This window comes from Apis mellifera, linkage group LG1, assembly GCF_003254395.2.
Source record: "Apis mellifera strain DH4 linkage group LG1, Amel_HAv3.1, whole genome shotgun sequence".
Classification (NCBI taxonomy): domain Eukaryota; kingdom Metazoa; phylum Arthropoda; class Insecta; order Hymenoptera; family Apidae; genus Apis; species Apis mellifera.
Window position 1 is genome coordinate 25,435,258 of NC_037638.1, and position 27,597 is coordinate 25,462,854.

At 34.6% G+C, this 27,597-nt stretch overlaps 1 protein-coding gene across 19 annotated transcripts in view; it reads left to right on the forward strand.

Annotated features, from left to right (window-relative positions):
* The window catches only part of LOC408631 (patronin), a 66,092-nt gene extending 40,195 nt beyond the window's left edge, over nt 1-25,897 (forward strand). The window contains exons 2-26 of one of the 19 annotated variants that reach the window (XM_006571647.3): nt 4,697-4,792; nt 9,271-9,486; nt 9,564-10,018; nt 10,257-10,372; nt 11,081-11,191; nt 13,094-13,175; nt 13,642-13,861; nt 13,942-14,449; nt 14,534-14,700; nt 16,141-16,317; nt 17,470-17,603; nt 17,684-17,837; nt 17,921-18,119; nt 18,252-18,481; nt 19,285-19,459; nt 19,603-19,883; nt 19,974-20,261; nt 20,334-20,570; nt 20,646-20,820; nt 21,386-21,505; nt 22,069-22,164; nt 22,596-22,694; nt 23,992-24,225; nt 24,369-24,651; nt 25,216-25,897. In XM_006571647.3, the coding sequence (XP_006571710.1) occupies nt 4,697-4,792; nt 9,271-9,486; nt 9,564-10,018; nt 10,257-10,372; nt 11,081-11,191; nt 13,094-13,175; nt 13,642-13,861; nt 13,942-14,449; nt 14,534-14,700; nt 16,141-16,317; nt 17,470-17,603; nt 17,684-17,837; nt 17,921-18,119; nt 18,252-18,481; nt 19,285-19,459; nt 19,603-19,883; nt 19,974-20,261; nt 20,334-20,570; nt 20,646-20,820; nt 21,386-21,505; nt 22,069-22,164; nt 22,596-22,694; nt 23,992-24,225; nt 24,369-24,651; nt 25,216-25,360 (4,998 nt within the window). In that variant the 3' untranslated portion in view covers nt 25,361-25,897. The other 18 variants (XM_006571650.3, XM_006571648.3, XM_006571656.3 and 15 more) reach the window with 18 other exon arrangements.
* Nucleotides 25,898-27,597: the final 1,700 nt, after the last annotated feature.

Consider the following 27,597-nt stretch of genomic DNA (forward strand, 5'->3'; position numbering starts at 1 on the left):
TCGATGTCGTATAACGACTAGCTGTTAGCGATGACACGGCTTCTTTTTATAGCGGCGAGCGTAAACGCGCGCACGCACTCACGCACGCACTCACTCATTCGTGCCCGTTTTCTCCGCGCGCATTAATGCTTCTGTGCAACAACGCACGTGTGCGCGCTTGCGGTCGTCGCATGCAACGAAGTCGTCTGCAACCATAGCCTCGGGGGAAAATATTTTTCCATTCCATTCGATGCGTTGTGTACGCGCTATCTGGGCTATCCGACGTGTGTGCTCGCTTCGAGGAGAGAGAGCAGTTCTTCCTAATTCTCTCTCTTTGTTTTATTCTTCCTCTTCGATGAATTGTATGGAGTCGGTTGGGAAAGCGCGGAATTTCTTCGAAAATTCCTCGTCCTCGTGTTTACGCGCATTGTTATTGGAAATCTGGCTATTTTCTTTTTATGTTTTCTCTTTTTTCTTTGTTTGGTAAATAAATATTTTTGAAATATTTATAATTTTTCTATAAATGGTTGTTATATATCGATGTAAGGAAAAAAGGAAATTATGAGTGGCGACCTGGATCATAAAAGCAGCAATAATTAGATCATTGCTCAGGTAGCAAAAGTCAGGAGAGAGAAAAGGGGCTTAATAGGATATTATTTTCGAAAATGTTACATCGAGATTATTATATATATATGTATTTTATTATTTTCCAATACGATTTCTCCGAGATTTTGTAATTTAATTTATAATTTTATTCCGCTTCGTGGTTGATTAAATTTCTAGATTATCTTCTCCAGATGTTTCTCCGATTGTTCCGAAGATATTTATTTCCGTTTCAAATTGTTTGTACAGTTGATATTACAGTGATTGGATTGGTCTTCTGTTAAATTGAAGATCGGGTTGTTTGTGAAACGAGTAATTGGGACAGGAAGTAATCGCGAGTGATTATAGATTTATAAAATGTAGGTCGAGCGGGTATAATGGATTAATCGTACAAGAAACGAAAATCGAAGGATGGAGACGCAGAATTAGATGCTCGTTTTTCGAATAAATTCCCTCCGCTTTCTTTCCATCCAATTGTTTATTTCGGAAATATAGAATACTTCGTTTCAACAAATTACGATACGTGCTTGTGAGAAAAGAGTTTAATATTGCACAAGCTTACTTGGAAATTCTAATTGTGTCGTTTCATCCTCGTTTTTTTTCGAGATAAAATTAATTACAATTATCAAAAACATTTCTCTCTCTCGACCTACTCCACTATATTCCTTTGTTCTCACATCTTTCAAAGTTTCAATTCTTCAAAAAAAAACAAGATAACAAAAATCAATCCATTCTTCGTATTCCATTATTCTAATAATAACGTAAAATTTCGATCTCGATAAAGCAATAATATCCAATATTTTTTTCCATAACGAGTGAGAATCCTTGATATGAAATATCAGGCGGTAAAAATCAATTTCGAACCGCGAGAGAGAGAGACAGAATGTAATTTCGCGTACGAATGAGAAACGAGACAAAAAAGGGGAGGGGGGGAACGGACGATTCTCGAACAATCGTCGCGGAGACGCTGCGAATCGTACGAGAGAAGAAGATATATATCGAGCGCGATAAAAAAGAATCCTTGAACGGTTTGTGATGTTAGCCAACGTATAACATGGAACGAACGGCTTTGGTTTTGTTACACAATCGCGTTGTTACCTATACGCGTATGATGGCTGTTCGAGTGGAATAACGATCTCTATAACGATCTACACGGGTGGAATAAATATTCGAGTCACGGCTCATCATCGCGCGGGATCACGTAACTTTATTGGGCTGTCGATCGACCAGATCCTCTGTGTATTGTCGAGATATGTAACTAGTTTGAGCTTCGAGATTAGCAAATTTATTTTTTTATTCCTCGTGGAAGGGAACAAGTTTCTTCGTTTATATAATGAAGAGATGAAAAAAAATTGTAAAAATCGTATTCCAGCGTTTTTATTTCTAGATGAGGAAAGGGATATGTATATTTTTCAAATTGTGTAAAATTTATAAAAAAAAAAAAAAGAAAGAAAGGAAAAGAAACACGAAACTGTGGATTCTCCCCACGTTTTTCTCTACGTCACGATTTTACGATTTCGTTTCCCTATCGAATTTCAGTTATGAAATTTAAACTTGATATCTTCCTCCACGCGAATTTACGTGGAATTTTATGGCACGTGATATAACACTTTCACGGTTTATTTAGCAGATATCTCGTTCCGGATGGGACTGATAATAATTTCTTGATAAATCCTGTCTTCACGCTCAATGGAGTTGGATATACATCTAACGGTGATGATATCGTTTTACTCGAATTATTCTGTTTCATATAAATATAGAATGTTGAGGGGAAACATTTGGCCGGGATCAAAAGTTTCAATCGAGTTTCGATTACGGATAATGAAACGAGTTCTCTTTCTTTTCGAAGGCCGATTGATATTCTTTCGTTAATTATCGGAGAATTAATCGATCACTTTGTGATGTCGAATTGTAAAATAGAGTAAAGAATATAAAATTCTTCTTGCGTGAAAAAAGGCGCTGTGTTACAAATAACATGGTTAAACGGAAATATCAAACGGAATAAAAACGACGCTTCGCGTAATTAATGCCATCACTTTCACACGCGCTTTGAAATTAATAATTGAATTATCGGATCGATAATTTCTAAATAGATAGCTTGAAACAAAATACTCGAATAGTTTAATTTTGAAATTTTTTAATTTTACAAATTTCAACGATACTCTTTTTTATAACTTGAAAAGAGTATTTTCATATTAGTTGAAAAAACGTGTTAGCGTGAAATTATCGACCACGCGAAACCGCGTATATTTTAATATATTTTTCTTCCTTCAACGGTACCGTTTTCACGAGGCTTGCCGGGAGAAGCTTCCCCCGAGGGAGAATATCTAATATTGCGAAATTCTTTGAAAAACACGGGAGGAAGGTTCTTTCAACCGTCCTTAAAAACGTTTATACACCGACTCGATTACACTATTACTCTCTTTCTCTCTCCCCATCCTCGTGCACTTTCCCAGAGAAGCAAAAAAGAAAACAAAGTATATCTCTCCCTCTTTCTCGGGTCGTATATATTTATCGCCGAAGTCTATTTATTTTGACGACTCGCGTCATCTTTTTTTGCGCACCGTGGATAATGGGAGAGCGAAGAATTTGGAATAACGAACAACAAGTGAGAAACGTTGGCGATTTCGATGTTCGTTCCACGAGTTCGTCTTCTTCGATGGGAACAAGAATTGGCGATTTTCAACGAGCGAACGAAATAAGTTCCGTGCATGCACGCGGTTCTATATGGACGAAATGGGGCGTAAGGCGGGCATTCACGGTCGGTCTATATTGCGAAGGATGACCACTGTATAACCAACAATGCCTCTGTTGGTCGATAACAATGATTGGCCGGACTTCGTTGACCCCCTTCAACTCGTTCGCGTTCCCGAGCCTCGCCCAACCGAACCCTCTCTCTGTCTCTCTCTGTCTTTCTCTCTCTCTCTCTTCCTTCTCTTCCTCGCCCAAAAATATCCACCGTACGTACGGTAAAGCGCGGTCAATGACGTAATCGTCCCTGTTATCGTAATTAAATTGCGGCATCATGCGGACAAGCATTTTCGGTTAATTAATAAAATCGGACAACTCCTTTCTCTAACTCGAAATTCGGGATGCGTAATCGATCAGAAATTTGAATTGGAAAATAGGAATTGAGATTATAAAATTTGCAAGCTTGATCGTTCTTCCAATTGCTTTACGGGGAAGTTCGAACGGAATTCGAGATGTTAGATTTTGGATTGATACGAATTAAATCCGCGTAACGTATGTTCGATGGAAACTCGACAGAGAGTGAAATACATCCGTGAAAGAATTTGAATTCGTATTGCGAGCATTAATTAGTTTTAACAATTTCTCTTCCGTGCTTTTCAAATCTGCATCTTGGATCGAAGTCGATTCGAGATTTCTGATTGTAATTTTGCGGAATAAAAATGAATCGAATCTTTCGTTCGAGATTGGCGAATAAATGGCGGAAGTTTATCCACGGTTGAAACGATATCGGAAAATTTGCAAACTCGTTCTACGTTTCCATAGTAGCGTCACGGTGGTGGATCATGTGTACGTCATCGAGATAAATCGTCGCGAGATTACGCGACATTCGGGTCCATGAATATTCCTCGCGCGCGTGTTTCGTTTCGAACACGGGATTGAAAAGTATCAGTTTTCGCCAGTTTGGATCGAGAGTCGTTCGCGATTTTGGGAAAGAAGGGTGTGGCGATCCTTGAATATTTTAGCGTACAATAAGAAGAAGCGTGAAGAAGCGTCTCGAGTGGGTGGTAAAGTGGCTTATCTTATTGTTAGGAGAAAGGTGCACACCCGGATACAAAAAGTACGATGAAAGCGCGCTACCACCTCGTTGAATGCCCGTTGAATTTTAAAAATTTATCTCGCGAAACGGAGGGAGTTGCTCCCATCTTATTTTATTCCTTTGAAATAATTTTACATCTATCCTTTGCAAATATTTCGAAGAGAGATATATATATATATATATCAATTTTCACGTTGAAAATTTAATTTCGTTCATCTCGATGTTACTCGATATAAGTCGATCAATTTTACGAACATTCGCAGTACCAAGCGTCTCGAACATCTCCAAGTGCTAATTATTGATTTTCTCTTCTATTTATTGTTGCAGGCCAAACAACGTGCCTCCGTAAAATGGCTCTTGTCGAAGGCGTACAACAACCGAGTGCCAGAAAACCTTCGCGAGCCGTATTATGTCGATAATGAGGTACGTAATCCTGATGATTTCACCACGATATTATTATAACAATTGTTCCAAAAAAAAAAAAAAAAAAATACAAGAACTCTCTGCCTAATTTCACCAATTCTTGTCGCGTTATTCGAAGCATCGAAAATCCTGCTTTAACCGAACGAGGAGGACGTTCTTCGACAGGTCCCCCCTCCATTCTTCTGGTTGTCCTGAAAACTGTCTTTTTTTGCCGCGGCACGTATCGTTGGTGTTTTTTTTCTCTCTGTCTCTTTCTCTCTCGCATTGACGACCGCGGTGAAAACCGGCCGCGTAGCGAAAGGCCGGTAGACAAAGTTTACCGAGCGCCAGTTTTCTCGGTAGAGGTTAATAAAGTTCCTTGAAAAGAATTCTCTGCCCGAACTTCGAACAACTTTCTCGAAGGAAATGACACAGATATCTATTTAGACGTGTAAGATCGTACATCTTTTCACCGCGACGAGGAAATTGAGAGGTGGAATCGCCTTCAATCGCAAATATTGTATCGTTTCGCAATTATTTCTTCGCTCGAGGCACGAACCTTGCTGTCATTTGTCATCGATCATCGTTTTCGATTAATCGATCGAAGGGGAGAAAAAGTGGCCGCGCCACTTTTATCCTATCCTAAATACAGGCCAATACGTTGCTAATTTCTTACCGTCTCTGTCGATTGTTACTTTCGCTCGGGGCGAGAGTATCGATTCTTTTTTTTTCCTTTCAATAATTTACTATTGAAAATATATATCCATAACGTTTTTAGAAAAATTGTAAATAAAAATAGTAAAAAGAAGAAGAAGAAAGAAACTCGTATCGATTATTGCACCATTAGCTCGCAACCGCATCCTACGTTTGAACGTGCACAGACCCGTACACGCGTGAAAGCCTGGTGGTTGTGTGGTTGATCCAGTTAAGCCAATCGAATTACTTTACAATCGTTCGCGTACGACCTCCTTCTCTCGGGCGCTCAGTAAATCATGGAACTGCCGTGGCGAACGTTCCCGTAACATTTATTCGTTCCTTCCTTCCTCGCCGCGTTTCATGATCCCAGGATGCATTTAATCGAGGAACGGCCTCCCTTCGCGAAGCGGAACCGCGCCACCACGACCAGACGCCGATTCCCCGTTTCGACGCGATCGAAATCCACGGCCAAGAAGGGGTTCAAGGTGCACCGATGCCGCCAGGTGAGGCTGCTCACTCTTTTTTTGAAAACGTCCTAAGAAAATTCAACATCGAGCTAAGAAACAAACCTTGATAGAATCTCAACCATGCCAAGAATGTTAATCGATTTCTTCTGTATTTAAGAATTAATTTACTTATTACGAATCCTCCAAGATCATTCGTATCGCGAGATATCAATTGCACGACGAGTGTTGGTCAGTTTACGAAACGAAATAAGAGGAGGAGGTGGTTGGCAAATGGGTTGGAACGGAGATAAATTGATAAGGGAAGGAAGGATCGATTATCGGGATATATGGTTCAAGCCCTGCTTGCACAGGTGAAGAAAGAGACGGTAATAATAACGGGTGGCTCGAGACGAGCCATTCTCCATTGTTTCTTCGTCGAGAGTCGTAATCATCCTAGGCCTTTTTACACCTTTAAGGGGAAAGTCTCGGGGAGACTGAGATTATATACGAACGAAAATTCAAGTGTGAAAAGGACGTGGTTATGGCAGGGAGAGAAAGAGAGAGACGGTTTTACGAGGAGGAGTTACGAGGAGGAAAGAGGATTTCTCGCCGGTTCAATCAAGCGAGATCATCGTGGCTTTTGAGAGTGAAGATACCTATTGTCGGTGGATTCGTTATTCTTCTGGAACAAAAGGGTATCCGAATGTGTTCGGTCTCGTTTCGAAAAGAAACTGAAAGCCTCGATACTTGTGCTCTTTACCCGATTAATATTAACTCTGAAGGAACCTGAATGTAGAAAACTGAAAAAGAAGTGGAAAGAATTACATCCAATCTAAAATTCTGGAATTAAAAGTGAACGACAAATAATTTTCTTGAAATTTTTGGAGCGAGAAAAGTAATATTTTTTTTTTCCTCTAATAATCTTCGTTGATCTTTTTTGGTTAAGGTTTTTTTTCGTTACATAATTTTGTTTATATAATCGGGTTAACCGATTTGAACGATTCGCCTTCAACTTGTGAGAAAAATCGCACGAATTTACATAATACACCGCCCTTTTCCTTCGTACGATTCATTTTCAAATCTTCTTTGCTCAAAGTGTCTTGTAATATTTAGCGTGAACGTTACGAACGTACGTTTAGAAATGTTTTCCTCGTTAAATATTATTCTTAAACGAGATGTTTGATCTCCCTTTGTGATTGCGAAATACACGTTCTTGTACGATATTTATGAATCGTTTGCTCGAGAAAAATTCGTACTGGTTTCTTCTTCTTCTTGCCGTTTTCATTCGCCTCGTAGAGAGCCTCTTTGTTCGAGAATCCGTGATTTCCGAGCCACAATCGTGGTGAAGGTTAATTGGATAAGATAGAATGGAATGCGTGGACGAGAGTATAAACGAGTAAGCAAACATTTTTTTTTTTTTCCCATTCGAAACTTATAAAGTATTTTAAAATATTTTCCAACTTTTAACGCTACGAAAACTTTGTTTATTTTTCATCATTATCATTAATTCGTGGGAGGCACGTTTTATCGTCGTACGAATTCATTCGAAATTCTTATGAATGAGTATAACAATTTTCATTGTTGAGTATAAATATGAATATGAATTTGAATAATTGTTTACTACAAAAATACTCGAAGAGATCGCACAAGTTACGATAATTGGCAAATGTAGCGTACAAATCTCGATACTTTCTACATTTTATACGAACGATTTTATCTGTGGTTTTCAACAATATTTTTTCAACCAAGAATTCTTTTTCGAGCCTTTTTCATGAAATTTAATTGGTCTGCGTTTTATTACGCAGGGTTTGGTGGCCTATTTAAATGGCCGCTGTTAAAGAAATTTAACGTAAATCACAATGATCATTATCATTATTTTTCCGTTAAATCCTTGCATCTTTTCCTTTGATGGAACAACAACCAGCTTCTCACGCGCGAGACGAACGAATCGAGAAAATAAATGATTGGCGCGGAAATAATTGCGACGATAGCCTATTAATTTTTTCGCCTCCCCCCCATAAATACTTATTTAAGATTTCTCGAGTTTTAATTTAAACCTTGGGAAGTGGTGCGAAAACGGTGATGCAAAACTAATAATAGTCGAAACGAATTAACTTTTCCGTATCCCATGGTGTACGTACGCGAGCACGAAGGTTGGAGCAAACTGGAGGAACGTCACGTTCCTGTCGTAAAGTTAAGTCGATAACTCGAATGAACGACAAAACATCAACTTCGTCCCAATTTCTTTCGAGACCAACAAGTTTCCCGACTCTTTTTTTCTTTGTCTTAGATCGTGTTTTCAAACGATACATCCAGTTTCCAAGGCGTTTAATCATTATCTCGACGTTGTTTCATGCGTCACGATAGAAACAAAAGATTATTATTATTATTGTCAAAAATTGTCAATACACAACAGTCATCGATATCTGTTATCTGAGATCAGCCTATGACTCAACCACGCTCAAAACGAATAATAGTTTCGCGATAAATTCCTTTTAGGATGAAAAAAATTTCCATTACCTTAATAATTAATAAGTTATTATTAATAATTCTTATTTATGTAATTGTTTCGAATTTATTCGACAATCAGAAGTGTGAATTTTTGAAATCTCGAAATAGAATGGTCGAAATCGAGTCAACATTCTATTGTAAAATATAAAATTGGAAAAAGATAATCCAACATGTATTAATTTCTAACATGAGAAAACGCAGGATTCGTTGCAGCAAAGCTTTCCTCGATTTTACACGCGATACTCTGCGGCTCGTTGGCGATCGTTCGGCGACAATGGCCGCGACCAGTGTATTTCCGTTACCACGGTGCATCGTCTCGAGTTCTTCGCGTTTCCGCGCGCCACGCCGGAAATTACAGAATACTAATATTTGCTCGTCGTGTCGGCCGGATATTCTTATGCGGTTGCGGCCAACCTATGCCACGATATTGTGTTTCAAACGGCCACCAACGCTCTTTTGACACACGTCTGATTTCTTTTTGGGACAACTATTTTTTATATCTCTCTCCACCTTTTTTTAATCACCGAGTTTTCTTTAATTTGAAACAATTTCGATACCTCAAACACTCGGTTCTTTTACGTTTAAAAAAACTTTTAAACGTAATATTTTACACGAGACCCTTCCACTGTCCGCATTGGGTGGCTATTATTACGCTGATACAATGGAATCGCAGCGGGGTAATACCAATAGTTAGGCACTTTGTACGGTTTCTTGAAAATACGCTTACGCTCGAACGTACGTACATCGACAAGATAAACGCGTACTGGGGCGCCGATCTTTCTGAATGAGAACGAGGATAAAAAAATTAAGCGGCAAGGATTTATATTAAAAAAATTTCTGTTTAAGAATCAAGAACACCTGAAGCCGCAGATCGTCCACGCACTTTCCAATGCGGAGCTGTACTGTTTGGCGCTGGCGAACATCTATTCGGATCCAAATTATCACAATCAGAATCACTGCGGCATCCTGCAGGCCCTCGCCAGGAAAGGTGTTTACCTGGCGGAGCCGAACAACACCCAGCTCACCGAGACGATCCTCATTCAAAATTCGCCGCTCAAGATGGTGAGGAGAGAGATTTTTTTTTCAAAAAAAAAAAAGAGTTTCGAAGAATCGAATCCGATCCGTTGCCGTTTTTTCAGTCCGCTCATATGGCTGTGATAGAGGGCCTGATGGTGTTGTACGCGAAGGAAGTGGTGACGGGCGATCGAGTGGTGTCGGCGATCCGGCGTTTCGATCCCCAGGCGGAGGTGGAGGTGCCGGGGGACCACGAGAAGGGCCTCCTCCTGTGGATCAGTCACGCGTCGCACGCGCTCATCGCCAAGATCCAGGCGGAGGAGGGCGGCGGCGACAAGACGCGGCTCCCAGAGCTGCCCGCTGCCAAGGATTTCCAATCGTTGTGCGACGGCGTGGGCCTGGCAGCGGTCGTCGCCTTCTACTGCCCCGGCGAGCTCAACTGGATGGACATCAGGGTGTCGAAGAGACCCTCGGTCGCCGACGCGCTGCACAACTTGTCGCTGGTCCACGCCTTTTGTAACAGATGCTTACCCTATTCCATTTTCCACATGCAACCCGAGGACGTGACGTACATGAGGGGGTAAGAGTTTCTCCTCTTCCGATTGTTCTCTAATTGGAGGAAAGTTTCGATTAATTTGTGATTGATAAGTTTTTGATAGAAAGTTTGTGAAAGAATTCTCGCGTTCAATTTAATCTCGCTGCGTTGCAAATGTAAATATTTTCTTGTATAAAAATTGTGAGAGGAGATCTGGCGATTTAAAGCTCGATTTATCCGAACGAAAAACGAAAGTTTTGAAAATGAAAAATCTCTGTGCCAGGTCTATGAAGCAAAATTTAGTCGTTTTCCTGGCGGACATGTACAACGTGTTGGAGATCCATCCTGCGAAGTGTGTACGTTATCCGGGCGAGGAGAGGGCGATGCAGTTCTTAGATGGTACGTAAAATGGTATTGAAACGGCAGAATGGCGATTCCCGGTTAAAAAGCATTGGAGAGAGACTCGACACTATACAACTTCCTTTAATCGGGAAGGAAATTTTGGTATCGGATTAAATGTGATTGGTGAAGGCTGCGTACATTCTGTATTGGACTTACCCGTTCTATAATTTATTTTATTATACTTTTTTTCCATGGAATCCCGTTCCTGTTGCGAGCAATCTGCATATTTTTTTTCTTCTTCTATGTATAACTTGGACAATTGCTTGAAAATTATTTAAATTCTTAAGAAGATCTTTCTTCTTTCACTAAGAATTAGGAAAATAGAAAGGAATATTGCTCGCAGTTGGAACGGTGGTCACGCTTTTTATCAGTGTCAGTACACACACTCGTTCCCAGTCTCGAGACCCAGGTCCTTAGCAGCGACTAATAAACGCATCTTTCTTATATATATGATAATAAACGACGATCAATTCCAAAGAAAGTAAGAAAAAAAAAAAGAAAACTGAAGAAAAAAAAAAAGAAATAACAAAACAACAGCGACGATCCTCCACACAGTAATTGTATCACTTAATGTTAAAACTGTAATATTTCTATATATTTCTATGGCGTAACCTTCTTGATGCTTGACAACAACGCTATCCTCGCCTTCTTCTTTCGTCAACTTCCGGTTGCCAATGAACGAATACGGTGCGGTGACGGGTGCAGCCTGCCCGCGCAATAGTCATGGCGTAGCTCATAAAAGAAGTCTGCCACAGTCTATAGCTCCGATACCTGATCTGAGAAGCAACCTCTCCGTATCCGCGCCAGGCTTCACAGGTACCCACACCTTACAAAACAAAAACAAAAATCATGAAACTAGGTGGTACGTCTTCTTCTTCTTCTGTCAATTCGCGTTTTTTTCACGACGATTTTTCGTGATATTCGAAACGAGAAAAAAGATCGAAATGCCAAATTGTGACAAATATATTATTATTCGTGTCCTTACATACGAAAAGTGTCTTTCAGGTCTGTTGAGGAATCAACAGTTTGTCGTTTGTTCCTTGATGGTTTTTTTTTTTTTTAATTCTTTTCTCTCTTTTTTTTTTTTTTTTAATATATATATATATATATATATATGATCATCTTGATTGATTTGATTCCTGTTTTTTCCGTTCTTTGATCTTTAAATTTATTACATTTTAAATGCGACGCATTCCCCTATTTCGTTTGATTGATTTTCCTATAAACGATTTCAAATGTAAATGGAATATCCTCAATTTTTGTTTTTTTTCTCTCTCTTTTTTTTTTAATATACGTATAAATATTTTTTCGAAAATCTCGCGATTTTTGTCCCACGTATTTATTACCATCGCGATATTTGCATATATATATATATATTTTTTTTTTGAATTTATATTCCATACGTGAAAAAAAGCAGGATAATATTCTACAACAAACGTTGCGAAAGTAACGTTTCGATTCAGGAACAATCGAGCAAAAAAAAAAAAAAAAATAATATCCATTCTTTTATCATCCGCAAAAGAATAATAATAAAAAAGATGAAATTAAAAAAGACAAGATATAGAAAAAGATTAAAAAAAAAATAATAATAAATAATGCGTTTTGCATTTAAAACGTGGCCAGATGTTTAGATTTAGCTGTGTAACAAAAGCTGAAAATACTATTATAGGCGCACTGCTTCTTTAACTAACCATGTTACTTTGCGTATAATGCCGTGATGACATAACGATCCTTTAACCTTGTTGAAATGCATGCAAGATGTGTGTTTGCCCATTTTCGCGGTAATAAATGATAAAATACATACCTATTTTCATTTTTGCTGTTCCGTTGCCGCTTTGCATTGACCGTTAGCTTTCCGTTCCTTTCGTTCTGCATGTCGCCTCCTCTTTGTCATATCGTGACATATTGATCGATACAGGAAGAAATCTCGACGATTCATTATAAATATAATCCATACTCCATATTGAGTTAGTATATTTGTTTTGCAAACGTACATTGTCTACGTTATTGCCGTATCTGTTTGTATATTTGTTACGTTTTATGCCCATGTTTTCTTTCGAACTTCTTTTTTCTTCCCCCTCTTCCTCGTTTCTTCTCATTTCTCTTCTTCTTTGTCTTCTTCTTTTTTTTTTTTTTATTCGTTCACGAATGGGTTGTCGAATTGGTTTTTTTTTTTCCCCCTTTTGTTTTATTCTTGCGTGACACATCACCACCGACGAGTTAGAAACGAGTTACAGATTAGTTTTTGTTATAGATCCGATTAACTTTTATTACCATCCGACGAGTGTATATTTTTCCAGTGTATGATAACATTAGCTTTTATTCCATATAGATATTTTTTTTTTTTTTTTTTTTTTTTTTTTTTTTTTTTTTTTTTTTACGAAATTCGTGTGCCTTGAAATTTCTATGATTAATTATAGATCACTTTTTGATTAATTTGTGTAATCTCGTAGAGATAGAAACTTTTAACTTTTTTTTTTTCTTTAGCCAAAAAATGGTCCCCGTTCATAACGGATAGAAATTTCTCACATGAATTTTATTCGGTGTGTGCATAATGCAACTTTGAATTAATGTTTTCACACCGACATTATCGAACCGATCCTTATCGAATTTATTTATTATTCTATACACGTGAGGAGTGATTATTGATTATAGATATTGATACTATTTTCTAGATACGTAGGTAAACGATCGCTACAGCATTGAATTATTTTCTAGTTGCAAAAGCATCGTCATCTTCCTCCGTCAAGAAGTCTCAATCATTACAACAAACTGCCGAAAATTATTCTCACGACGACAGGTATGTGTTTTTTTTTATCTTTTCTCTTTCTCTTTCCTTCTGATATATTCCCTTTCAAAAATTGTTAATTAATCAAAGAAATTGGTTAAAAAGAATCTCCAACTCTTACGAATCACGTAAATTTAAAAAGATGATCAAAATAAGTTTCCTATCAATTTATTTATACAATTGAACGCATTTGGAACAAGAAGAATAGAATTGAATAAACTGATTCATTCTCCTCGAGAATTATTATTCTTTTCTCTCATCGAGGATATGATCGCTGTAACGACGATCGAAAAAATAGAGGCAATGAAAAAAGCAAGATTTTTTTTTTTACCTTACCATTGTAGTAGGATATGGGTCGATTCCGAAGCGTGTAATCGGCGTATTGCCGCGTTCACACGAGTTAATCGCACACCCATTACGCTTCTCTTACCATTATTTCCCTACACCTTCTCTTCTGACTCACCATCACTTCTCACAGACGAGCGGGGAGCGAAGAAAGCTTCGTGGTCCATCGCGGAAAAGGCATTCCTACGTTAAGCTCCGTGGCGGACGAGAAATCCGTGACCAGAGCGGACGCCGCTGGCCGGCCGAGCAACTGGGAAGATCAGAGGAGAAGCTCGTACGCTGGCCGACGATCCAGGCGTAACAGCGTTTCGGACGACTCTCAGTTGACAATAGAGAACTTTGGCGGATCCCAGGTGAGGGCGAAGCGTGTAACGAGAAATCGAAAGAGTGAAAAAGGACGATGGAATGATGATCGGGTGATTTGTTCGTGCAGGATAATTTACACAACTTCGGCAGAAATCCAGACAAGGAGGTCGGGGCGCACATCGGGAAAAGGAGCACCACGGAGCCGACGTTACCGGCGAGATCGAGCGTTCAGGACGTGTATGGTAGCGGGGTGCAGCACATTTTGTCGGACAACGGATACGACAAGGAAGAGCCGCCAAGATTGAGAAGGCAGACGTCCAACTCGAGCTTGGACAACGTCGCGCTCAAGCAAATTTTACATTCCAGCGAGAACGTCAATTCGGAAGGTGACACGTCCAAATTGGCCAGCTTCGCGAATCTGAGCAGGCAAAGCTCGGAGAAGGGGATCAACTTGACGTACACGGAACAGGATCGAGATGACGGGAAATCGAATATGTCCGGTAAGAAGTTTGGCCAGACGAATGGTAATGGGAACGGTAATGAGAAGAAGACTACGTTCGCCACTCTGCCGAACACGACCACGTGGCAACAGCAGAGCAGCCAGCAATCCCAACAGGTGGAACAACATTCTGTTGGTATGTTGCGTTTATGTTGTATTTACGTTATATTGCGTTTTTTTTATATTTCGATGATACGAACGATATAATCATATCCGGCAGATGAAAACGGTGGTAACACCATTATGGCCTCGCAACTGAATAACATTAGATTGAAGCTGGAGGAGAAACGTCGGCACATAGAGAACGAGAAGAGGAGGATGGAGGTCGTGATGTCGAAACAGCGTCAAAAAGTTGGCAAGGCTGCGTTCCTGCAAGCTGTCACGAAGGTAAAATTCGTGATTACGCTCAAAAAAAAAAAAATGATGGCGATCACATCTCGTCATGTTTTCCATTTTTGAACTCCTCACTATCAGAGATTCAGCCAGATCATTTTCATGGCCTCTTTAATGATTTGTTTCATTTATCGGCGGAGTGATAAGGATGTAAATGTTTTTCAAGAATGAATCTTTTTAAAGGAACGAAACAGAGCATTGAATATAAGCCATGAGGTATTTAGCCACGGGTGTTTAGTATAGAGCAATGCATAATTAATATTTAATAATTGTATCGAAAATCGAACAGTTTCTTTTTCTTCTGCAGAAGAAGTTTTCTTAGATTCACGAGCAATTCGATATTTATTGTTTATATTATTGCCTATATATCGTTTTATTTTTATTTCATATCTGGCTGTATTATTATATTCGATTATTTTAAAGTAGCGTGCAAGTGAGTTTGCAAAAATAATGTTTTTATTTCAGGTAAATGCCGCATATTTTTTCGATATTTGTTCATCTTTTTCTTTCGTAACATAATTATATATATATATATGTATATATACACATATATATTTATATATATATATATATATCTCATTAGCTTCTAAAATAATGAATCTTTGTGTGTAGTTTGCAAATGTGATATAATCTTGATGCCTATTACGGTTAATGCAGATAATCTTTATTGCCAGTTATATTATTATATTATTGTAATTTGTAATTGTTTTTCTTTCTCATCTTTCAGCTGTACTTGGTGGTAAGTGCATGCTGACATGATCAAGTTTTATTGTTACAGAGATACAGAATTGAACGTAGACTATACACTTTGTACAATATAGACTATCAATTCCTTGGATGCCACTCTCGTTTTCCGCTTTATATACTCTGTGTTAATAAAGAAAGATCTCTAAACAATTACTGTGAATATATTAAATAACTGTTTAAATTAATATGGTGACGGTATGCATGCTTTATATATTAGTAATTAGTAACCGAGCAACTCAAATTGATTTATTCTTTATCTATTGATAATAATAATAATAAGTTTAGGAAAAATAAAAGAATTTTTAGAATTAAAATTAAATTGTAACGATTGTAGTTCCTAGTAAAAATATTAAAAATGATAATAAAAATGCTACATTCCCTTTCCAAATTTTTCAAAATAATCGGATAAAGAAGTTATTTATTTTAGTTGAAAAAGATTAGATATTACGAAAGTTCTATTATATTTTTTTTTTTTAAAGAATTACTAAGTCGTATAAATAGTGAAGAAAGCCATTGGCAATGAAGTATTTGCAAGTATTTGAATTGGCTTTGGCATTTAGTGCTTGAATGTAACGTATACTTGGCCGTGAAGAAGTCCGACCATGGTGTGGTGGTTGATGACATATTGGACTCGGTATATGCGGACTCCAAGTACTTAACAAGGCACGGTGCTTGGGCTGGTTGCAGGGTAAGGTTAAATCTCCCTCTTCATCAACGTCTGGGGGGGACAGTCCGGCTGAAATTGGTCCCCCCACTTCTGTAACCTCCGGATCTTCGGGGGAGACCCCGACAAGTGTTTCCGAGACGACCCCTGTAACCCAACAACCCTCTCAAGAAAAACCACAGAGACCCTTCTCGCTCAAGGTACGATATTATACAACAATGTTCCTGTAGATGAACATTTGAAAGAGAAATATTTGCTGATTTGTCTAGCAATTTACATACATAGCTTATGTATGGCTTCTAGACATTTGTTAACTTCTTTTTTACCTTTGCTTTTACGAATATATTGTTAAAGTTTATATGGTTACTTATTTTTAATTCTTAATATATGAAATACATAAGGAGCAATAATAATAAATGCCTTGATGTATTGCAAGTAAGATAGAAAATGTGCTTTCTTTTCTTTTGATCAGAAAATGATTTCGGTTGAATCTTTACTTTTATTTATTTATTTATTTTTTTTTTTTTTAACAATGAATGATTCTTATGCTTCTTGTTGCTTACATTTAGTCATAGAGGAAAACGAAACAGTCCCAATGCATTCTGTGGTCTTTGATCAAATTTGCTACTGTGTTCCCGTATTTTAATGCAATCTCTTGTACAATATCGCTCTCGGAACGCATGATGGTACAGTACTAAACACTCCCTGGACAAAAATCTATAGAGATATGTTTGGGATTTTATTTAAAATTATATTATTTGTGGTGGCGGTTTTTTACACTTGTGTTCTAAACATATTTTAATACAAGAACATTAACAACAAAACCAAACTTATACTGTAATACATATGTAATCTGTATGTATGAGAATATATTTTTAATTGGATTGATCTATTGTTATATATGTATATCTTTATCTGAGTAGCTAAATGTAGACATTGGTCTGTGTTTATTGTAATTTAATCTATATCACTTTAAAGGAAAAATCGTATTTAATGACAAGTTTAGCATAATTATAAAGAAATAAAGATTCGTATATTGATTCTAAATTTTAGGTCAACATCGTGGATCTATAATTTAAATAATCATCAAAAAAAATAATATGCTATTATTTATATGCATTGATCTTCTATTTATCTGTACATCTACAAGTAGATTAGATATTTATAACAGAAATGTTTAAAATGTACATTGTATTATAAATTTATCATTAATTATTAAAAATAATATTAAAAAGTAAAAATAATCAAAAGTAATTCAATGTACCTGTAGGTGTACATTAAATTAAAATTATCAGTGAACATTCCCTTGACAATTCTGTACAATCATTCAATATTTATACTGATGACTGTAGGAAATTAGTGAAGATGTTCGAGATGTTGAACATAAATGGTTGGAACATGACGGAAATGCGCCATTTATTGAAACAAGACGTACTCCAGATATTGAGAACATGGATATTGAACAGTATCATCAATCCATATCACAGTCAGTATCCATTTATATTTTATGATATATAAAAATTTGATTTTTCAAAGTTTATTGAATGGGCTTCAATTTTTCTACAGAATGAATAACAGTCTTAGTGAAATTCAAGCTGACATACAACGTTTAGCAAATCAGCAAAATCAAATACAACAACAGCATCTAATGACCCAACACCAACAACAAATGCAACAACAACTTCAGCAATTGCAAAGTCTTAGTCAGCAACATATGCAAGTATGTATTATTTTTGAATTTCTTATATTGATTTATTTTATTCTAATGTAACATTTATTTTTTTATTTTCCTTTATTGTTTAGAATTTCGGAATGGCACCTATAAATCCATTATCATCGAAATTACAAGATACTCAACAATCCCAATTCTATTTACATGATCAACCTCAATTACAAAGACGAATGTGGGGTCAACCACCTTCGACACAAAGTTTAGCAAATGAAATGGCTGCTGTGGGTTATCAACAACCAATAGATCCTCGATATGGAACTCAACCAACAGGTATGTATATTTTAATAAATTAGTATTTAATCATTGTTGATTTGATCATTAATAATTAATAAATTCATATACAATCATTAAATATATACATATATTATAGTTTTGATATAAATATTTTAAAATTTTCTTTAGCTTACCAACAAGATTTGCGTTTATATCAAGATACACGGAATTGGGGAACACTTCCACCTCAACAAAAAGGATTTGTTTTGCATGATAATCAAGAATCAAGGTATCTTAATGGTGGAGATCATAGTCTTTGTAATAATCAAATGAGCCATTCTGGTTCTACATATCCATCATCTGCATCTATCTTCAATCAAACACCACCATCTTCTGCTAGTCCACAACATCGTAATGCTGTGAGTATAATAATCTTTATTTATTTTATTTGATCATAGAAAGCAAAAAATAAAAATTTATTTTTTTTAGTTATTATTTAAATCCTAATTTTATTTATAAAAATAATATAAAAATATGATTTATTTATTTATATTTATTTATACATTCATTAATGAAATTTTATGAAATTTTATTTTTTAAGTATTATTTTAAATAAAATTTATATTTTAAACATAAAAAAGAATAAGAATAAAAAGGAACGTGTATATATATATATATATATATATATATATATATATATATATATATATTTTGATAATATTAATAATATTAAATAAAAAAGAAATCACGTTTAAGGATTGTATATCGTTCATTTTTTTTTTTTTTTTTTTTTGGTCAATTAGGTAGTAAATGAATTGCTTGATATATATATGCAAGCAACTGTCATGGAACCAGTTAGTGATGTAATGCACATTTATAGATACTCTTTTCATACTCAGTATAGCAGACGCTACTTGAAGTTTCGACGTTTGTCTTTTATCTCATAATTATTTCCATTTTTTTCTTAAATTACACAGATATATTTTAAAAATGCAGTTTTTTTATTCGTCGAATTTTATTAATTCGTGTAATTATCATTATGAGGTTCGTGTATTTTGTGTATTTATTTATTTATTTATTTATTCGTATATTTATTCGTGTATTTATTTATTTATTGTGTATAATTGTTATAATACATATATATCGTTATAATATATATATTATTTATGTTATTGTATTATTTTAATATTTTATATATTTATTTCATTTTTAATTTTTTAAGGTTCATCGAATAAGTCAGTTAATGAGTGAAAGTCCCGAACCAAAAAGGCCAACTGTACATCATATACCAATTAAATGTGAAAGCCCTACCGAAAAGCGACAAATTACTGCGTTACATGCACCGGTTCCAGCTCCGCCTGTAGATGACATGAAACCTCAGAATATATCATTTATCGGTAAGAATTCTTTTTTTTTTTCTTAATAAGAATTCTTTTCTTCATTTAAAAACATATCATAGTATAAATATTTTCAAGGAATTCATTACATTTATTGTTTTGTTCTCATCCTCTTTTTCTTCATTCATACATATATTTTAAAGGAAATGATGATGAGCTTACACAAGGTATAAGAGGTTTAAACATCACGTCTGGCAGCCGTACATATAGAATTCCATCACCAACTAGACCTTCAATATCACGTAATTCATTTCAACCTCATCCATCATTAAGAGAAGCTACACCATCTCCATCAGGTACACCAGAAGTAACGCCTCTAGATCCAACAGATGCTGGTGAGAAAGGATTTTATATTTGTTTCGACAATGACGCACCGAAAAAACCAAAACCGACTCTCAGAGTGAAAAGAACATCTCCGAAAAAGGTAAGTATATACAATGTTTTTTAAATTTTTAGAATTATTCGGATTAGGAAAAAAAACATCAATTTTTTTTTCTTTTTTTTTTTTTTATAGGAAAGAAGTGTATCATCGTACGTTGAAAATGAAGATTTTACGATGCGTCCTGATTCGCCTTCTGCTATTGCTATTGATAGACAAAAGCAACTGGAAGCTCAACGAGATTTAGATCGAGAAAAACATCAGATAGATGAGAGAGATTTCCAACGACAAGAAATTAGAGACAAAGAAATTCAGAGGGAAGGAGAAAGAGAAAAACAAAGAGAACGACATGATATCACTGGAGAAAATCGACAATCTGGAGTCGGTTTAATAATTGGAAATCAATTAGCAAATCCTGATCCTGTAAGATTATGTGACAAATATTATTAATTTCATAATTTCTTTTCGTTTTATCTAACTGATATATTTTTATAGAATTCTCTGGACGAAATGGAACGAAAAAAAGAACGTATAATGCTATTGTCATTGCAAAGAAGACAACAGCAAGAAGAATTGAAAGAGAGGAAGGAAGCGGAAGCTCAAGCTCGACGAGAACAAGAGAAATTAAAAGCAGAAGAAAGAGCTCGTAAAAAAGAAGAAGAAAGGCAACGAAGAGCAGCTATTTTAGAACAACATAAAGTAAAGAAGGCAATAGAAGAGGCAGAAAGAGAAGTGAGTTTTTTTTATAGTTTATTAATTATGATATTTTAATTGAATTAATCAATATTAAACATCATTATTATTTAGGGTAAGGTTATCGATAAGGAGCTTCTCAATGCAATAAAACCAACAAAATTGCGTAATAAGACTGCGACTCGACCACGACCCAAAACAATTCACGTTGATGCTGGTACAGAGTTGGATTCTGGGGCCCTTACGCCAAGTCGTGGAAAAAAGGGTTCTTCTTCCAATTTAAGCACAGGTATGACAATATATTTAACATGATTCGATAGTGACATAATTATTCATTGCAATGATTAGTGTTTCTTGGAGATTAATTATTGTCACATAAAAAAGTCGAGGAAGATACAATATATAATAAAAACAATACTTATATTCTAATATACCACGTATAAAGTATCTCCAAGATAACAGTTACCACTGCTATCGTATCAAGTGTATTCCTTTGTTATAATCTTCTAATAGTAATACTTTCTCAGTGTTGTAATGTAATTGCATTCAGTTTTTGCATGGCAAAAATTCAAATCGGAAAAATTTAATTTTTTTTTTTTTAGTAACGCCATATTTTTTTTATATTAATTTTTTCATTGTGGTTTTCTTTTGTTTTATGAGATCTCACCCAGTCACAATTCTACAAGCTCAAAATTTTCTCGCCTATACTAGTTTATTTCGTCGTTTCAAGACGGAAATTTTTGCATAATACAAATTAATAAAAATCTCATACATTTCCTAGACTCCCATTTGAATAAACTAGATTGGTTAAGAAAATTCGAGCTGATTGTTTTGCACTAACACACTTACTGTAGCGTCGCTGACTTCCCCGACGATGAGGCGAGACTACTACCGAGGCTCGCAGGACAGTCTCACTGCTGCCCATTTCGATGAACGACGTTCCGGCCCTCTTTATCGGGGCGGCAGTCTCAGGGGTATGCACAACACACACTCTCTGACTCGCATAAATATTTAAAACATCATATATATATATATATATATATATATATGTATATGTATATATACGTATATATTTATTAGATTTACATAAGAAGAAACATTATAAATATATAAAAAGTTAAACAAATATTAAATTATTAAATGTTTTTTTTTTTTTTGGTTATTAACTGATTGGAGTGGTTATAACTACATGCTAATTTCTAATATTTAAAATGATGAAATTTTATGATATTATGTTTGATGTTATATTTAATATAAAAAATATGCGCGCACAAATATGTTAAAATATAAGTAGGATTTTTTTAAAAACGTTGAATGATATATTCAATATTTTCTTCAAAATTATTAATTTTTAACGTGTGAATGATCTATATTATAGCACTTTTTTTTATTTACGATTTTGCATGCTTCAAATTTATTTACTATCTATATTTATTAGTGTAATGTGGTAGCATATTTTTTAAAAATATACGTAGTGTTTTTAGTATCACATCCTGGAGAGGAACTAACTGATTGTAATAGAGGTACCCTATTTTAGTATCTTCCGTAGATTCACCCGACGATGGTAGAGGTTCCTCGCCTTGTCGAAGTATGAATCAACTTGGCCGACGTGGTTCCTACAAAACATCTAGAGGTGGGTTGATTATTATTTATAGAAAGAATGCCTTAAATCATATATTCCTTAAACGTTTGGCTTGATGAAAGTAGACTCGTTGCAGGATGTATCACTATGGTATGGGCAGCTACGTATGAATCTTACAATGTTGAATATTTCATTAGCATTTAATTATAATTCTTCAAATTACCTAAGTAAGGTTACTTAAGGGTATGATTCTTTATTTTTAAGTAGCGCCTTATAGTAGAAATCTTTCAGTTGGAACGCAACATTGTTCTGCACCAACCTGCACCAGCTACCTTGAATTTTTGATGTTCCTAATGGACATGGCTCGTAGTTAGACTCTGCCCCTGATGCAATGACGTACGATTGAAGCATCCCCTACTAAATTAATCTTTGATCGTACATAGCGTTTGGAATGTAACAAGGTAAACATTGCATTATTGCAGATGTGCAGGAGCCTCAGCAACAGGTTAGAGGCAGGCCTAAATACCCGAGTTACGAAAACTTTAAGGGGAGAAAGTCTAATTCCTTGATGAATTTGTGTGGTAAGAAGCACCAGTGACTTGGAATACGTTTAATCCCCCCTTTTTATCGTGCAACAATATATTTTACGTGTCCCGTACACTGTTCCAATTTTTTGTAGGCTATATAGCACGTAGTCGCATGGTGGCAGATCGGAGCACAGGTGGCAGTGATATACTTACACGCATACACCAACAGCACATTGTTTATATGTGTATATTCGAAATTCTATCTGCTACGTTTATATTTTGTTTCTTTAATCGTAAGCAATAATACGTAAAATGCTGCTTTTTCTCTTTTTATTTTGATTTTAAATTGTTCGTATTTTTTCCAGTAGGAAATGGAATTTCGATTTTCATTCACAGGATAACTCATTTGCCGCAGTAGATGAAATTAAGTTGAAGCTTGGTTGGGCTTATTGTTGTACAGCACTGGTTATGGGTACCGATATTTTCAATGTTTTTCAGATTATTGTTGGTGGTTCCAGTTTTCCATTTTAATAACCTTTCACTCTGACTCACATTTAGGTCCTGTATCATACGATTATCCCATCATTTATGTTGAATATGTATTTGTTCTCCTCTCTATTTTTATTTCCAGGTATTATGGTAATACAGCATAGTAAATTCATCTGGGCGATGAGCATTATATACTTTTCAATAGAACTCATAATAAACGCTGCACTAGTTAATACATTTATTAACGCATTTAACTATTACTATCGTTAGATGAATTTGTTATGCTTTGTCCGCCTAAGATCGCAAAATTATCATTAGTAATCATATATATTTTAATACAAATGAATCTGTCCACTGTTTTACGTGTTACAAAATATATTAGATAAAATAGTACCCGAGTCAAAAAAGTCAAAATTTATTAACAATTTTCAAAATTCCTGATAAATAGTTCCTTAGATCGTCTTAGAATAACGAAAAGCTTCCATTGTTTTGTTTTTTTGAACAAATTAGACGGTATAGAAACAAAAAAATACATTTTAATCCTTAATCGTTGTTGATATGATATATCAATATTTTTTTAATAAGTTTTTAATTGGACGCAAGCTATGAAGATGGATATTCTTGAAGGTCCTTCGTAAGTCTAACAAGTGACTAATATCTCACAGTCTATATCAGGGACTAACCGATTAGTAATTAATAAAATGACTCAGTTCAGAATCCTTTTGCTTGGATGGGTATAAACGTTTTATACATTGGACTTATCGTTGAAAAATCGTATCTCTTTGTTTCGTGGACGGACACGTACGTTCGAGTCTCTCTTTTTTTTTATTTCTATCTTCATATATCGAGCTTGCGTTCGCAGGTTCGAGTAGTGATCAAGACGGTATGATGTGTCGATACACAGATACGGACAGCGGACTAGGCAGAGCCACACCTCCAAGGAGAGCGCCGAGTCCAGGGATGGGTAGCATGAGGCATCTTCCGTCACCATCTGGGCCTGGCTCTTTACCTCCCGGTTTGATGACCAAGAGACGAGTATTCGATGATGGTAGCAGCGACATCAGTAGCACGCCAAGTTCAATGATGGACTATAATGGTGAGGAAATTTAATATTAAACTTGAAATTTTAATTATTTAATTTTAAAGGAATGGATAGTTATAGTTTGAAATTAAATTAGTATTTAATTAAATAATTATATTTTGATAAAATTTTATAAACTTTATTCTTTCTCTTAATAGGTCCAAGATTGTATAAGCAACCGACGACTAAGTCAAACCGCGGTATTATGTTAAATGCTGTGGAATATTGTGTGTTTCCGGGTACGGTGAATAAAGAAGCGAAAAGAAGAGTTCTGGATGAAATTGCAAAATCAGAAAGCAAACATTTTCTTATTTTATTTCGAGATGCTGGTTGCCAATTCCGGGCTCTCTATTCATACTGCCCAGATAGAGAAGAAGTTTCAAAGTTGTATGGTACCGGACCTAAACAAGTCATTGATAAAATGTTCGATAAATTTTTCAAGTAAGTCCATTACCAAGTTAGATTAAATTTTATTACAAATATATTTCCATGATTTTATTATACACTGCAATATGATCTTATTGCACAAGAATATGTGAAAAACATACATAACAACATATCTTTTCTCTGAAACGTAAGTTACATTAATTACATTAATTATTAAATATAAATAGACGATCTCAAGTGATAGAATAGAGTCTAGAAACTTAGTTTTTTATATTTTTTTAAATAATTTAATATATAGCTTATGATACTTTTGTTATATTCATTAGATGCTTATATATTGCAAATAGAAAATCAAATTTAGAATATAAATAATATCGGTGTAATAATTAAATTAGTGATATTAATATTTTATGTGGAGTATTATTACAAAAATGGTTCTATTTTTGTATGTTTTTTAATATAATAAAAGTCATACATATATTCTGTACAAATATGATAGTTATTATAATATTATTAAATTTTTATAAAAAAAATATATATGTGTATTTGCAATTATATTGTATTATATTTGACTAAATATAATTCGTTTTATGTCTATAACTTTTTATTTTTTTCTAGATACAATTCAGGAGCAAAATGTTTCTCGCAAGTACATACAAAGCATCTGACTGTGACCATAGATGCCTTTACGATACACAACAGCCTTTGGCAAGGTAAAAAGGTGAATTTACCGAACAAGAAAGACATGCCTCTCGTCATATAGTTTTACACAAGTGTCACATTTTATGCCCTCTGTTGTTCATAGTTACTATTTTAATACAGGCCCATATTAAATTAATGCAAACGTTGCGTTCTTAGTCAATTTTATAAGGACAAATGATTGATGCTGACTCGATACGGGATGCAATCATTTTCAGCGATTTTTTACGATTGCAAACCAAATTGAAACGGCGTAATGTTACCAAGTATACGTTTCTTCTTCTTCTTTTTTTTTTTTTTTTATAATTTTTTCTATCACTATTATTCTGGTATTTTTTTTCTATTTTGTTTTCTTTGTTTTAAGTTAAGTTGTTGGCATCAATTATTGTGTCGTAAATTTACCAATATCTAATTAATAGGAATGGTTTGTTGTCAGTATCTAATATCTTTGCGGACTAACTCGACATGTAACCGCCTTGTAATCGTGTAAGCTGCTGTGTTGTAAATGAAAGTTATGACTGATTGTAAAAGGTATTGATTTTTTTTTTATAATCGTTTTTTCTTTGTTCGTTAAGAAAGAGAGGCAGGGCTTTCATAAATATCACATGATGAACGTTTTGTCTTTATATTACATGAAGTAATTCGCACATATTTCCTCATTATACGCGTAAATTAAAACTGCTCTTAATTATTATAATTATTATTATTATTATTATTATTATTATTATTATTATTGTAATTATTATTATTATTATTATTATTATTATTATTATTATTATAATTATTATAATTATAATTATTATAATTATTGTTATTATAATTATTATAATTATTATTATTATAATTATTATTATAATTATTATTATTATTTTTATTATTATTATTATTATGATTATTATTATTATTATGATTATGATTATTATTATTATTATTATTATATGTCTTTTACTGAATACAAATAGAGGATCATTAATTTAAATGTACTTTTGACAGAGTCTATAAAAGGATTCGAATTTTTCAATGTGATTTTTGTATATGATTAATTTCTATTTAACAGAATTTATTTAAAGATGTAAAGAAGAAAGTAAATAAAGTGAAAGGCTTGTCTTGCATGAAAATCTATTTCATTCATAGAACTGTAAGTTCTTCCACTTTTATCAAATGAATCGAAGTTTAACATTGTTTCGTATGATCCACTGTAACTGTCTTAAAAAACTTTCTTTTCATTGTGTATATCATTGTCGAATCCAAATTAATGATTCCTCATTAACCATCAGATTTTTGCAACTGTTGACAGTTGCAGCAGCATACGTAGATAATGTAATTCATTCGTTGAAAAATGTTGGAAAAAACCAACTTACGAATAAATGAGAAAAAAAAAAATAAATAATGTGGATTTGTAAATATATAAATTGATTCTGATTAGTGAAAAAAAAAAAAAAAAAAATACCAAATCAGCCTTAAGATCGATCTGGATGTAATTGATGTTGTGCGAGGATGTTTTTTCTTTACAGTGTAGCTATCATTATAATTTATATAATGCCTCGTTGATTTGAATATCTTGAAGCAAGTTTTTGTGAAGTGTGTATTGGTATAAGATTATATAAATAAACTTGTAAGGATTTGAGAGAGAAGAGAATGAAATTGTAGAGAAACGTACCAAAAGTAAAAGTTCATTTCTTGAAAGGACAGTAATAATTTTGGTAACTAGTAGGAAGTATCTGAATATATAAAGAGCTGCGAACTGCGTAAAATTTTTTGATTGAATTGCTCTTTTTCTTTCCTGCGCGCAATCACATACTTATTCTTATAATGTATCAAATAGTTTGAGATCTTGTAATTGTTTTGAAGATTGTAAGAGGAAAGCAGAAGATGGAATGTAGAAGTATGAAAAGAACGAAGATTTTCATCTATATTCAAAGTTTTTTATTCTTTATTCTTATTAAATAATTTATTTGAACATCCTAGGCCTAAATATTTATAATTGAAATTTGATCATCCACTGTCTGCGTTCCTCACGATCGGGACAAGAGATTCTGGAAAAAGTGTTAATTATTTATTTATAAACGTCTTAGCGTATTATTATAAATTTTAATGAAATGGACTAATTGTTTAACCCGTTCATATCAGTTTGATGATTCTCCTTACGAGTTTTGTCAACAGGTATATAGATTCTTTTTCTTTGGATAATAATCGTTTTTTTTTTTTTTTTGTTTTTCATTTATTTTCTAATATATTATTCTCATTTCCTAATGGAACGTGTCAGTCCAATTTTAAGCGAAGCTAAATATGCGGTTTTCA